Source organism: Aquarana catesbeiana, linkage group LG03 (assembly GCF_042186555.1).
Source record: "Aquarana catesbeiana isolate 2022-GZ linkage group LG03, ASM4218655v1, whole genome shotgun sequence".
Lineage (NCBI taxonomy): Eukaryota > Metazoa > Chordata > Amphibia > Anura > Ranidae > Aquarana > Aquarana catesbeiana.
The window spans coordinates 408039664-408055099 of record NC_133326.1 but is presented as its reverse complement, the minus strand read 5'-3'; the positions used below and the strand labels follow the sequence as shown (position 1 = coordinate 408055099).

The 15436-nt window shown below is 40.7% G+C and overlaps 1 protein-coding gene across 2 annotated transcripts in view; it reads right to left on the bottom strand.

Moving 5' to 3' along the window:
* The window catches only part of DOCK2 (dedicator of cytokinesis 2), a 475532-nt gene that overhangs the window by 171177 nt on the left and 288919 nt on the right, over positions 1 to 15436 (bottom strand). For both annotated transcript variants that reach the window (XM_073620719.1, XM_073620720.1), the window contains exons 33-35: positions 9423 to 9571; positions 2981 to 3066; positions 1925 to 2081 (exon numbers count right to left, since the gene is read on the bottom strand). In XM_073620719.1, coding sequence (XP_073476820.1) covers positions 1925 to 2081; positions 2981 to 3066; positions 9423 to 9571 — 392 coding nt within the window. The remainder of the gene's footprint in view (positions 1 to 1924; positions 2082 to 2980; positions 3067 to 9422; positions 9572 to 15436) is intronic.

Sequence of the window (15436 nt, the reverse complement as noted above, 5' to 3'; positions counted from 1 at the left end):
AAAAAGAAAAATGAAAAGAAAAGTGTGTAATGTTTAAAGTTAACCTGTATTTCATTTTACATTTTTAAAAGTAGAAATGTCTGTCAGCAGACACCATAAGATGCCTATTTTGTTTATTAGCCATACAGTAAAAGTTTGTTCTGTGCACCTGTATAATTTATGTTTAGCACTTGCTTTTTTTGTGTTTTGTACAGTACATGTTATGAGTGAAAAGCTTGTAGGCAGATTGAGTTTTATTCTGCCCCAGTCGGGAGGGTTAGTGTTAATTGTGAGCTAGTATGTGGGAAAGTGATCTAAACCTATGTGAATAACACCAATCCCCCAATGTGACACAGAATAAAATAACAGTGATAGTAAACTAAATCAAAATGAGCTTCCGCTTTCAATGTATACGAATCAAAAATCTTACACCTAAAACAAATACCTAAAGGTATACAGCAGCGCTATAAGTGTATAAGTGAATATACACTACCAAGACAACCCTCAATGCTATTGATACATGCACTGATGACATTGAGAAAAAATATATATAGTGCTCAGCTCTTCACACCACATGTGTGCACGCCACCTCTTCCCCATCAGATTTGAACTCACCAAATCAATATGCCCCACATTCTCATGTTTGGCAATAAAGCAGTTAATCACAAAAGGTTAATGTTACACCACAACGATCTCCACCTCTGTAGATCTGGATCAAATCCCTCATATTTCTCTCAGCATAGGTTTCTTTAAAAGTAGACCTTGATTGCCTGTGACAGGGTTTGGTCTTTTAATTATGTTTCCTGGTTCTTTCTTGGTTGGCTTTTTTGGGTCCGACCCATTGGTTCTGTGTATTATAAAAGGGACAGGGGTCCAAACCCTAGTGCACTAGAGCTAGTAAGAGAGTGCAGTTGCTGCTGTTACCATTGCTGGATTCCGTCCTTATAGCATGCTGAAATATGCAGAGACCGGAGTGCCATTTAATGAACATCTGCCTTCAGGATCCTTCTACAGTCTAAGGGGGATTGCTGGGACTGGCAGTCTGCCCTGAAAATGCCAGTCCTGGATATTGCCATGATGGGCTCAGCAAGTTATGGACGCTATCCTGTCCATGTATACTGGGGCAGCCACAACCCTGAGTTAGGGATTAGTTTAAGGAAAGACTGTTGCTTTTGTTCTACTGTCATGCCACAATATGCAAGTAAAGCTTTTGAAACTTTGTCTTTGCCTGGTCTGAAGTTACTCAAGAGGTGTAATGCAAGTAACTGGCACATATAGTCTGCTGTTCTGGTCAGCTAAGCACACTGGGGTATGAAAACAGCAGTGTAAGAGTTAATACAGCATGAAGACACAAGTAGTTACCAATGATAACAAAGGTTTCTCTAGCAATCTTTCATAAGCATGTACATGTGACAGGTGGGATAGCCTCTTCCAGAAGGAGTTGTTGTCGGCACTCTCTCCCTGAGAAGGTCTGCCTCCTATAGTAATGGGAGCAGATCAGCACAGCAGTGGTCCCCAGCCTGTGCACAGGTATGGAAGAGTTAATGAAGTGCACACCTAGAGTGCGTGCTGGGTGCACAGCGGAACCCCATACCATTACTGGGAGTGATGTAGCAGTGATATGCTGGACAGGCGGATAGGGCCTTGGCTCTGAGTGTACCTCCTAAATGCAACAGTGACTGTGGTGGTGTTTAAAAACATCAAGAGAGTTAACTGGAGTTAAGTCGTCTGTTCAAGTAAAGGTACCCCATGTGTAAGGCAGTGACCATATTCAAAATGCCTAGCGTAGCACAGAAGATCCCACTCAGGGGTAGGCCTCTCATGTGGCCCTTGCTTGGCATCCAATGAGGGAAACATGAAGGAAGTGACCACCACCCTACCACTACACCGTAGCCCCTCTACAATCTGTTTGATCTTGGCTGGCATAAAAAATCATTCCACTCACGAGTAGGTTGACTGTGCAACTCATGCGGTTGTCTTTGCTCTCATCAGTTACCACTGCTCTGTAATCCAACAATCTTTCCAAAAGGCCTTTTATCAGTGTCACAAAATTATTGACTCCTTTAGTTATGGATGGATACTTTTCAGCATAATCCTGCAATCTGTAGGAACACAATAAAATATATTAATATCAAGATAGCAACAGAGCCTGTGAACCTGATCACAGATTAGTTCAAACAAACAATAAAAAACCCAAACATGTCTTATTTTTAAAAACATGCCTTATATTTAAAAAGTTAAACCTTGATCTTGTGCCAACTATACTGCTTACATTGTTAAAGAACAGTGAAAGTTTTAGATGAAAAAGTATTCTCGGCACAAGTATGGCCCTGGACATTGTATATTGCATCAATTGTCCAAGACTATTATGTTTCAAGTAATCATGGTGCTAGGATCAGTGACATGTTAACAAAAATGTAATAAAATCCACTCTACCAGAGATAAAAAAGGGCCACATTATTGTTATGAGAGCCATTACAACAATGAGACCAGATCACCAAATGCTCTTTCATGTTATAGTCACAAGATATGTTACATTTACACAAATTTACAAGTTACAGCTACTTGTTTCATGCTACAGCTTCATATTACAGAAGCCATGCCCAGTTATAAGAGCTAAAGCAATGCTATACTACCAGAACAAAGCCATGCCCATCAATTTTACAGCACATTACAGAGTAAGGTTATTTAAATGATATACTATTGAATTGCATTATGACTAGTAATGAGAGAATTGACTGAAATTCAGTTCACACCATAGTTGGATGGCACCACTGCAAAAAATTAGAGCTACCGCTTTTAGGAATGGGTGGTTGACAAATGGCCAATGACACCAAAGTTTGATGGCATCACCAGAAGGCCTAAATGAAGCTATAATCCACAGAGAGATAAAGATAATGTGAAGGATGGCATTTATAATTTTTGCTAAAAAGCTAGCCTTGCCAAAGCAAAACAAAAATGGAGCATGCTTGTGAATTTAATAAAATATGTATTGTCTCACATGTTTTCAAAAAGCTGCATGTACTGCCAGTCTCCACGTCCTCCTTCAACTTCTTGGTCCAGTTTCAGTATTATTTCATTTTCAAACTGTAAATGAGAAGTACTTCATGACTGTTAGCTTTAGCAAGCTATCCACATATGCTTTACAGATGATATCAGTGAATTACAACATACATATTATTTGAGAATATGGAAAATTTTACCAATTAGCACACAAAAAAAGAGGAAAGAAATGGACATGCAAGTAAAACATTAAGTAATCACCCCTCCTCTTTGAGTACACTTTGTCTTCAGGCAGAGATGAAGACACTTGAGTCTCTGGATATGGTGGTGGGCGATCAGCCACATTTGGGAAAAGGGGGGACCAAAGAGAATGGGGAAAAGACTGCAAAGGCGCACAGTCACCAGTATAACAGCATAGAGAGACACTAACATCCAGGATGCACAGAAGCAGAAACATGATACGGGGGTGAAACGAAAGGACCTACTGGGAGCCTCAAGATGGCACCAGGAGGACAGAATTGCAGTGACCTTGGTATCTCAGCAGCTCAGAGGATAAACTTGTGGTGCAGTTTTAGAGGCAGCAGCCTTAAGGACACAAGACCACCAGGAAGCCTTGACAAAGGAACTTACCTGCACAGGTAGTGGCACAGGGCAGTATGCACTTCCCCCTCAAGTAAGCCACCAACATTGTTAGCTTGAAAGTGACTGATTTTTAGGTACAGTACATGCTACTACTGCTGTTCTTGCTGGACTGGATCCTAGAAAACCTGCTCAAGAAGGCAAATAGGCAGAGGAAGAAGACAACAGTTCAGGGTAGCACACTGGCAGGAGATGTCCCATATGGGAGAAACATAAAGGGGCTTATGGCTGGATATTACGTCTAAATGTATTTTTACAATTCTAACATAGGGGAAGAGGGATGTGATTCTGAGGTGCTGCCATTGCCTGCTGTATTTCAGTGTGCATGTTAGAAATAAGGACAGAAACCTTTACTGAAATTGCACTAAGTAGATCTGGAAATACCTAAAGTGCTGCTTTCATTGCTTATGTTGGGCGGTATAAAAAAACATGACTAGTGAAGGCCTGGTAACCTAAAAGTTCTGTTTATAATTCAGTCTATTCTCTTGATGGCAATTTTCTATTTCTCATTCTGCTGCCAATGGTCTATACATTTTTTCCAATGGAAATGGGGGACCTGGCCTTCCTGTGTTATTGTTTCTGACTGTGACCATGCCACTACCTGCTGCCAAATAAATAATTTGTACTTCATTTTGTCTTGGGTTGCTGAAGTGGCAGTGTTCCCACTCTTAAATGGTGCAGTTAAACTTGACAAGGGGTCATGAGGTTTGCATTCGCTGTGACTATGAGTTTATTGTGAATGCTGTTGGTTTGAAACTTATGCACCCATTAAAATGTATGTGCCATTGTGTTGATTTGCTGTAAAGAGAGAGGATGTTGAAAGCTCACAAATTGCATATGTAGAGATTATGGATTATGGTTAGTTATGAAATTATGTTTCATTCTAAATAGCTAGCTCTTTGGGCAATCACCACTTTAATTCCCTTTTTTTAGGAAGGGGAGGAGGTGGTTAGGACTTTTTTGTATTTGACTTTACAACATTAAGTTTGTGGTTGATTGAGATCAGTGGTTGCCTTTTGTTTTAGGGGAGAGGTAATTTTGGGATTCTCACTTCTTTTGTGGGTATATTGTTTTTTGTTGTATGCTAATAAGACCTCTTTTTTTAAATTTGAGATGTTCAAATGCAATATTCACTGCACCACTGCATTTGCTAACCATCTATTCTTGGAGCTGCCTTATATTCTCAGCACACTGCTTTATTGCTTGAAAGAAAACTAAGTGCAAGAACTTGGTGTAAGAACTAGAAGATCTTACATTATATCACTCACATTTCTATCCCCATAGAAAATAAGCTAGTAAAACACTGAAGTACATTTCAGCCTTATCTGGCTCACTGAAAATGTCCTCATGCTGGCAAATTTTGCACTGGTTTATCATCTACAGAAACCTAACTCTTGTAGATATACATTTGCCCATGTCCTGTGTCTCTAGCACATTAGGGCCCAGCCCTGCAGTTCATGTTATTTGTCAGTTTTCACACTACTGTATCAGCGGCAGTCTCTAAATTCTTAAGGATTGTATGATAGGAATTTTTCAGCAGCACAGCAATTTGGAACAGTGAAAATAGGGACAGTCTCAACAAATTGTTGGCCTATTTATATCAATCATAACAGGCCTATCATTGCTATCATTGAAATAGCATGTGTTGCTTCTAAAACAACTTGAACAAAGGCTTTTTTTAAGGAAATGAATTGAGTGCTGCTGCTGTATGTATGCCAAACTAATTGTGCAAAAAAAAAAAATCCACAGCCAAATATGAGTTGCAAGTCTACACTGTCACAAGGTTCTCTGTGAAAATTGTTTCATACTACCACATGGTTCTTTTCTCTGTCACCCTTATTATTATTAACAAAATTTTTAGTTTTGGTACTGATGTCTGATTTAATAATGCCAATGCCAAGCTTCTCGTGCCTTTTTTTGACAATAGCTTGTTTAAAAGCCCTAAAAACTGAACCCAAGCAGTTTCACTGATCTCTAGTGAAGAACAGACACCATATAAAAAGACCCTGCTCCATTTCTCAATAAAACATTTAGGGAGCAACAAGGGTGGTGTAAATACTGCACACGATCTACTGTATATACAGTATTTGCATGGGTGTCTATTGATCCTCTCGTTTTTAGCAAATTAGTATAATAATTTAAGGATAATATATGTTTTATATTGATTGTTCTGTTCATTGCTTGAAATAACATAGAATGAGGTTAAAATACTTTACAGTTCAGTCCCCTCCGACAGTGACACAATGGTTTAGCAGGGTCTGTGATATTCAGCGAATGGAGAGCCTCACAGCTGCTCTCAGGGAAAAAGAGGAGGAACATGGCACCCGTTGGACACATTGGGATATGTTTCCTTTTTCAGACAAATACAACTCTTATACATAGGTATCCCATCCCTAGATGCATCGGGGCCCCCGGGTCGTCGGCCTTGCCGGAACCCTATACCCACCCCCCCTTCCTTCTTGCTTTTCCATTTCTGTTTCTCCTTATTCCTATTCCTTTCTTCCTCCTTTGGCACCACTAGTGTCCTTTACCTTTTTTCCCCATCAGTAAGGGGAAAAAAAAAGTATCCCATTTTGGTACCACTCCTATGTTCGTAGGATTGAGCACCATAATTTTTATATAATGCAATACATAGAATTAATTCACCATAAGATAGCAGAGCGCTATTTGGCCAATAGGGATAGACTGGTATTACCCCTTGGGAAGTCACTTAGTTAGTTACATTGCATTGTTGGAGCACCCTCGTTTGATTTATGCTTAGTTTATGTTTATTACTTAATTTCGGATAGAGGGCATTCTCTTCAGCGCTGATGGATAAATCAAGCTGGAACTGTTAACCTACGACTCCCTGCCTCAATAGCACATTTCAAAGGAACCATGCCTGCTGTTAAACCAATATATACTTGAATTTCTTTTATTTTTTGTGTGTGAAAAAATACTAACAGAAACAGACAACTGTCATATTGTATTGTTGATTTAATTGTATAATCTGCACTCCCTAAATAAAGATAAAAAAAAAATACTTTACAGTTTATAAAAGGCCCTTCTCTGTTCTTCAATTTCTACAATATAACACTATGATCTCCACTTATGAAGGGTAATTTCTGGCACAAAAATGCAGGTCCAGGATAGTTGAAAGAACTGTCATTTGGCTGAAATATCTTGAATTCACTAATTTAGGCCATAAGAGGTATATGAGAGCTGAAGTGGTTAACTTTTTTGTGTACGATAGTGTTTCCTTTATTTTAAATAAGCAATAGTTGTACTGCTAAGCTGCTGAGTGCATTCTTATACATTATATGGCTGCTTACCTCAATGCTCACTTTAACTTATAAACTAGGAATTTTGTCCATTTTTTTTCAAAAAATATGTGCACACCAGTAACATTATATACTATGCCAAAAAACAGTTCTTTAGAACAACAAGGGGATAGGTGTAGAGAAACTAAGCATTTGGGGATTTTACCAATTGTGCTTAACTACAGTATCTCACAAAAGTGAGGACACCCCTTACATTTTTGTAAATATTTTATTATATCTTTTCATGTGACAACACTGAAGAAATTACACTTTGCTACAATGTAAAGTAGTGAGTGTACAGCTTGTATAACAGTTTAAATTTGCTGTCCCCTCAAAATAACTCAACACACAGCCATTAATGTCTACACCGCTGGCAACAAAAGTGAGCACACCCCTAAGTGAAAATGTCCAAATTGGGCCCAATTAGCCATTGGTAGTTCAACATGGCACCTCATGGCAAAGAACTCTCTGAGGATCTGAAAAAAAGAATTGTTGCTCTACAGAAAGATGGCCTAGGCTATAAGAAGAATGCCAAGACCCTGAAACTGAGCTGCAGCACTGTGGCAAAGACCATACAGCGGATTAACAGGTCAGGTTCCACTCAGAACAGGCCTCGCAATGGTCAACCAAAGAAGTTGAGTGCACATGCTCAGCATCATATCCAGAGGTTGCCTTTGGGAAATAGACGGCGCTACAGATGCACTACAGTTGCACTTTATTGTATTTAGGTTTTTCACCTTAATGCATAGAATGAAAAACCATGTACAATGTAAAGTAGTGAGTGTACAGCTTGTATAACAGTTTAAATTTGCTGTCCCCTCAAAATAACTCAACACACAGCCATTAATGTCTAAACCGCTGGCAACAAAAGTGAGTAAACCCCTAAGTGAAAATGTCCAGATTGGGCCCAAAGTGTCAATATATTGTGTGGCCACCATTATTTTCCAGGATTGCCTTAACCCTCTTGGGCATGGAGTTCACCAGAGCTTCACAGGTTGCCACTGGAGTTCTCTTCCACTCCTCAATTACAACATCATGAAGCTGGTGGATGTTAGAGACCTTGCGCTTCTCCACCTTCCGTTTGAGGATGCCCCAGAGATGCTCAATAGGGTTTAGGTCTGGTGACATACTTGTGACAGTGGTCATCTTGGAGGTGTGTTTGGGGTCGTTATCATGTGGTAATACTGCCTTGCGGCCCAGGGATGGGATCATTCTCTGCTTCAGTATGTCACAATACATGTTGGCATTCATGGTTCCCTCAATGAACTGTAGCTCCCCAGTGCCGGAAGCATTCATGCAGCCCCAGACCCTGACACTCCCACCACCATGCTTGACTGTAGGCAAGACACACTTGTCTTTGTACTCCTCACCTGGCTGCCACCACACACACTTGACACCATCTGAACCAAATACGTTTATCTTGGTCTCATCAGACCACAGGACGTGGTTTCAATAATCCATGTCCTTAGTCTGCTTGTCTTCAGCAAACTGTTTGCGTTCTTTCTTGTGTATCATCTTTAGAAGAGGCTTCCTTCTGGGATGACAGCCATGCAGACCAATTTGATGCAGCGTGCAGCGTATGGTCTGAGTACTGACAGACTGACCCCCCACCCCTTCAACCTCTGCAGCAATGCTGGCAGCACTCATACATATCCCAAATGTGAAAAAACACCCCTGCGCTAAAGATACTAATTAGTGATTAGGCCTGCCGCTGCTGTACATGACATAAGTCAAAACATGGAAAAAAGGGTACCACAGCACTGACAGCCTGAATAAATACAAAAAAAACCTAAATACAATATAGTGCAAATGTAGTGCATCTGTAGTGCCGTCTATTTCCCAAAGACAATCTCTGGATATGACGCTGAGCATGGCGAGGCCTGTTCTGAGTGGAACTGTCCTGTTAAGCCGCTGCATGGTGCTGCAGCTCAGTTTCAGGGTCTGGGCATTCTTCTTATAGCCTAGGCCATCTTTATGTAGAGCAACAATTCTTTTTTTTTCAGATCCTCAGATCAGTTCTTTGCCATGAGGTGCCATGTTGAACTACCAGTATAGAGTGAGAGCGATCACACCGAATTTAACAAACCTGCTCCCTGAGACCTTGTAACACTAACAAGTCACATGACACCGGGGAGGGAAAATGGCTAATTGGGCCCAATTTGGACATTTTCATTTATGGGTGTGCTCACCTTTGTTGCCAGCGGTTTAGACATTAATGGCTGTGTGTTGAGTTATTTTGAGGGGACAGCAAATTTACACTGTTATACAACCTGTACATTCACTACTTCACATTGTAGCAAAGTGTAATTTATTCAGTGTTGTCACATGAAAAAATATAATAAAATATTTACAAAAATGTGAGGAGTGTATAAACTTTTGTGAGATACTCTATATTCTGAGTAAACTGGGAAAAATAAAGACAATTGCCAGCCCTGTTTAACAAAAATATTGTATTACATTTCTGAATATACTTATACATGCATTGACTTTGTTTTGTGTTACCTTTCTAAAATCTCCAGTTTGGTGGAATTCACAGAGCATCATATCAAAAAAGATTGGGATTGTGGCTTTACGTAATTCAGTTTCTGGTATAAGAGTCATTTCTAGAATTGGTCCAACCATTCCAGGAATAAAGCAGATCTTATGTTTATCTAGTATGAGATAAGATAATAAAAAATGTAACTGATTTGATATCATATAGTAAAAATATTCAATAAAATATCAACTGGTTGCTGTTAAAATGTTGACAAAATGCTACCCATATAAAAGCCTCATACTATCTGGTAAAAGATATATTTATCTAGCTGATGCTCACTATAATAGTAAGCACTAAGCAGAAGAAATTGTAAATACTTTTAATGCACAAAATAAAAAATAAAAAACATTTTAAGAAGTGTATGCATAAACCTTGTAGTATTGCCTATCTTTCATTTGGCACCTGTGTAGCCAAACAAAAGATTCATATGTCTGCAGTAGGGATGGGCCGAACATCCCCCCCCCCCCCCCCCCCCCCCCGGTTCGGTTCGCACGAGAACATACCGAACAGGCAAAAAATTCCGCAGAACACACAAACACTGTTAAAGTCTATGGGACATGAACATGAATAATCAAAAGTGCTCATTTTAAAGGCTTATATGCAAGTTATTGTCATAAAAAGTGTTTGGAGACCTGGGTCCTGCCCCAGGGGACATGTATTAATGTAAAAAAAAGTTTTAAAAACGGCCGTTTTTTCAGGAGCAGTGATTTTAATATTGCTTAAAGTGAAAAAATAAAAGTGAAATATTCCTTTAAATTTCGTACCTGGGGGGTGTCTATAGTATGCCTGTAAAGTGGCGCATTTTTCCCGTGTTTAGAACAGTCCCTGCACAAAATGACATTTCTAAAGGAAAAAAAGTAATTTAAAAGTACTCGCGGCTACAATGAATTGTCGGTCCCAGCAATACAGATAAAAGTCATTGAAAAAAACAGCATGGGATCCCCCCAGTATATTACCAGGCCCTTATTAAGGGGAATCCCGAGCCAAAATTTTAAAAAAAAAATTGCGTGGGGGTCCCCCCAAATTCCATACCAGGCCCTTCAGGTCTGGTATGGATATTAAGGGGAATCCTGCTCCAAATTTAAAAAAAAAATGGCAGAGGGGTCCCCCTCAAAATCCATACGATTTTAAGGGGAACCCTGTGCCAAAATTTTAAAAAATGGCGTGGGGCCCCCCAAAAATCCATACCAGACCCTTATCCAAGCACGAAACCTGGCAGGCCCCAGGAAAAGAGGGGGGGATGAGAGAGCATCCCCTCCTGAACCGTACCAGGCCACATGTCCTCAACATGAGGAGGGTGCTTTGGGGTAGCCCCCGAAAGCACCTTGTCCCCATGTTGATGGGGCCAAGAGCCTCATCCCCACAAACCTTGCCGGTGGTTGTGGGGGTCTGTGGGCAGGGGGCTTATCAGAATCTGGAAGCCCCCTTTAACAAGGGGACCCCCAGATCCTGGCCTCCCCCCTGTGTGAAATGGTAACGGTCATCAAAATGGAATAATGGGGGAATGTCCAATATGTTGAGTTGTCTCCAAAGCAAGAAGTGCTAGACAATTAGACCTATCCAAAACTATCGATCGATCAACAACCAGCATGCCGGGTATTACCTGCAATTATCGCTAGCAGCTGCTCTAGCCGCTAGCAATAATCACTGGCTTCCTCCACCCTCCCCTGACCTGCTGGGAGAAGACAATGCCTCGGCAGGAGGGATTCTAACATCAACATCGTCTGTGTTGATGGGGGAATCAATTGAATTTGCTCAGTGTATGGCTGGCCTTAGTGTAAATTCTAAGCCCTCCCATCCCCACAGCAAGCAAATGCTTAAAGAGCTGGTCTAGTAGTGAGTATAAAAAATAAAATAAAAAAGAGATTTAGTAACAATAATAACCATCAGGATATTTTATATGACTACATGTAGAATGTTAGTGCTCCTGCATATACTCACCATGAAACAAATGTCTTTATATTACTCAGGTTCTTTGCAGAACTACAAGTCTCATCTGTCTTAGAAGGTTTTAGCTGAGGAGACACTCTAGGATTTTATTACAGCCTTTGGAAGACTGCCCTAGGCATACAGGATTAATTTCAGACTGAAGCAGCTACAGCAAAAATTCTAAGGGCAATACATCATGTTGGCTGCAATGTCTATAGTTACACCACTAAATGCAGACTTTAATGAGTGCTGAGGGATGGTTTTATAGATGCTGAGCCTACATGCTGAGTCAACTAACTGGAGGAAAGTTCAAAACGAGTCTTAGAAAGTATTATTTTACTGAAAGGGTAGGTGATGCTTGGAATAAACTTCCAGCAGAGGTAGTGAGACAGTCAACAGTATGGCCCGGTTCACACTAATGTGCTGTGATTTTGTTCCGTTTTTTGTCCTTTGTGAGGTGCGAATTTACCGAGATTTTACCGCGATTTTACCGCGAATTTCAGGAGCTGGACATAGCTGCGATTGATATTCTAGCCAATGGAATCATAATGTAAAAAAAAAAAAAAAAAAAAAGGTATTAACTTCCAGTGTACCTCCTGGTTTTTGTGGAGAGTAGTGTGGTGGAATTCGCACATATGTGAACCATCAAGGGGATTCAAGAATGATTTACATTGATGTCTATGGAGACTAAATTCGCAACGCAATGCAGTAAACTCGCACAAGACCCTTTTTTTAATTGCATCGCATTCGTAGAGGAATCGCAACGCATGTATGTGAACGACCGTCATTGAAAACAATGACTTTAGGGATGACATGCGAATTTAAAGTGTAACCTGATGTAAGGAGGGACTCTGCTGGGAGCACCTGATGTAAGGAGGGACTCTGCTGGGGGTACATGATGTAAGGAGGGACTCTGCTGGGGGCACCTGATGTAAGGAGGGACTCTGCTGGGGGCAACTGATGTAAGGACGGACTCTGTTGGGGGCACCTGATGTAAGGACAGACTCTGCTGGGGGCACCCGATGTAAGGACGGACTCTGCTGGGGGCACCTGATGTAAGGAAGGACTCTGCTGGGGCCACCTGATGTAAGGACGGACTCCGCTGGGGGCACCTGGTGTAAGGAAGGACTCAGCTGGGGGCACTTGATGTAAGGACAGACTCCGCTGGGGGCACCTGATGTAAGGACGGACTCCACTGGAGACACCTGATGGCATCTGGTGGCAGGTGACGTGGTTTCATTTTATATTACAATGTAATAATAGAAATAATGCGCTTCAATCATCCTGACACCATAACAACCAGGGTGCCGGGATGATTGAAGTGCTAACAACAGGTGTTTGGCGTATCTTTATCTGTTGATTGTTAAACTTTCTAGAATACACATATTTCTATTGTGTAGGATCTAGGCCTGCTGTCCCTCCCTCTCTCCCCCCCTCCCCCCCCCTCTCCCGCCATCCCTCCTTCATCTCAGATACTAACCACACACCCTTAGAGCCACACCCATTTAAACCACGCCCACCATTTGCTGAAACCACGCCCATTTTAACCAAGTGGAAAGGGTCAAAAAGGAAGGGCGAGGGTCTGGTGCCCCCCCATCCTAAAACTTCACCAGCCGCCACTGACCACCCCACTGTCCCACCTACATTGATTATGATCTCTTTCCACTCTGTCAAACCCACTACTCAGACACTTTGTAATACTGACACATAATCACTAATAGGTTGGACTTGATGGACTTGTGTCTTTTTTCAACCTCGCCTACTATGCAACTATGTAACTTTTTTAGTATTATATGTGACAAACAGAAACAGCGCTCCTACTTCTTCCCTTAATCAATGTAATATGCAAATAAATGCAGTGCTGGTCATAAATAAATTAAAAAAACAGTTCCACAAGGGGGATCAAAGGAATGGTGCTCCGCTGTGCAATAGACAATCTGGCACCCACTCTCACTCTGCATACAAATCCCACTCCCTATGAAGTACACAATTACCAAACCTCGGCAAGTGGAGAGTCTGAATGGATAGCCTCATCAATCCCCCCCGTGGGCTGTTAGTAACACTGCAGGATGATTCTGGGTTAGGTGTATCTGGACATCAGGGAATGATTGGCTTATCCCGCTGATTGTTCCCTCTGTAGTATCTGCTGCCCGATCGTCCTCACATAGAGATCCCAAACATGATGCTGTGATCTCATAAAACAAATTGCAGCCCCATAGCATGATTCCGAAAAGTGATTTATTAATGCAAAACTTTTAAAATCACATATGCTATGTGCATAGGTTAAAAACTTGGATAGTTACAACAACTGTCAGCACAAACACCAGATGATAGAGTTTTAGCCATGCACTTTTATTTCTAGATAATAGCTGTTTAAAAAACCCTTCTCATCTCTCAGGCAGTCTAGCTGACCCTAATTAAACCCTGTGTGCTCAATCCCTAACCTGTTCTGTCAAACTGACTTCATCTGAGGTTAGAGACACACAACCAGACATCGTTCCTTAAATAAACTTCCATTCAGGTGAATAGAACAAAGTGGAGTTGAAAGAGAAAAGAAAGCAGAGACCTCTCCAATTAGGTCCTACCTATTTCAAAAAAAATTGGGACTATTACGGTACCAAAGGGATATGAACAAACTTTTTATAAAATTCGGTTTATTTAAAGGTAACATTTAAAAAGTCCTACATAGGACACAGAATATACATCATCACAAATTAACATAAACAAAAAGTAATTGTTACAGCAATGCTGACACTCAGTTAGTGAAGATAATGCCCACACAGATGCATGGAAACAGGTTTTATAATACTTGCAGACGTGACCTCTACAGTTTTGCGGTCACAGCCGCTTCTTCAGGAGGCGTCTGATAGTACATATTCTACAAGATGAGAAAAATATATACAGTATCAACATTACAAACAGGAAAATACAGGTATCATGATAAGCACAAAGTTGATATTGGAGAGGGTAATTCAAGTTTAAAAGTTGCACTCACCGACCTATAGCCACAAGGGGTTTGGAGCGATACTGTGAGACGCCTTCAAGAGGTGATACCCCGGGGGCGAGCCAGGGAGGCAATTTAAGATGATACTATTATAAAAAGATAATGCATAAGGATTTGTAATTGATAAACTGCGTGTTATACTCAGCGCAAGAACCACCCGGGTGTGTAGAGTCAAGAGACGAGAAAAAGTGGATCTCTGATCTTGAAGGCGTCTCACAGTATCGCTCCAAACCCCTTGTGGCTATAGGTCGGTGAGTGCAACTTTTAAACTTGAATTACCCTCTCCAATATCAACTTTGTGCTTCTCATGATACCTGTATTTTCCTGTTTGTAATGTTGATACTGTATATATTTTTCTCATCTTGTAGAATATGTACTATCAGACGCCTCCTGAAGAAGCGGCTGTGACCGCAAAACTGTAGAGGTCACGTCTGCAAGTATTATAAAACCTGTTTCCATGCATCTGTGTGGGCATTATCTTCACTAACTGAGTGTCAACATTGCTGTAACAATTACTTTTTGTTTATGTTAATTTGTGATGATGTATATTCTGTGTTCTATGTAGGACTTTTTAAATGTTACCTTTAAATAAACCGAATTTTATAAAAAGTTTGTTCATATCCCTTTGGTACGGTAATAGTCCCAATTTTTTTTGAAAGAGGTAGGACCTAATTGGAGAGGTCTCTGCTTTCTTTTCTCTTTCAACTCCACTTTGTTCTATTCATGTTTAGGATGATGGTACCGATTAATGATATTATATCTTATTCTTCTAACCATGTGGCACACTCTTGAACTACTTCCTTTCAGGTGAGTTAACCCCTCCCTTTTGGTCTAACCAATGAGTGATACAGAGATGTTCATTGTGACCACTTTGCTTCCACAATGGCTTTGAGGAGCAGCATACCTTATCTTCGGGGGATCGTTTACAACCAAATTGTATACAGATTGTATGTAAAAATACAAAATCTTATTAATCCTCCCATGTATAAAATATGATCCTCTTGGCTCTAACCCTTAAATGTTGCCATGCACTGATGCTAATATAGG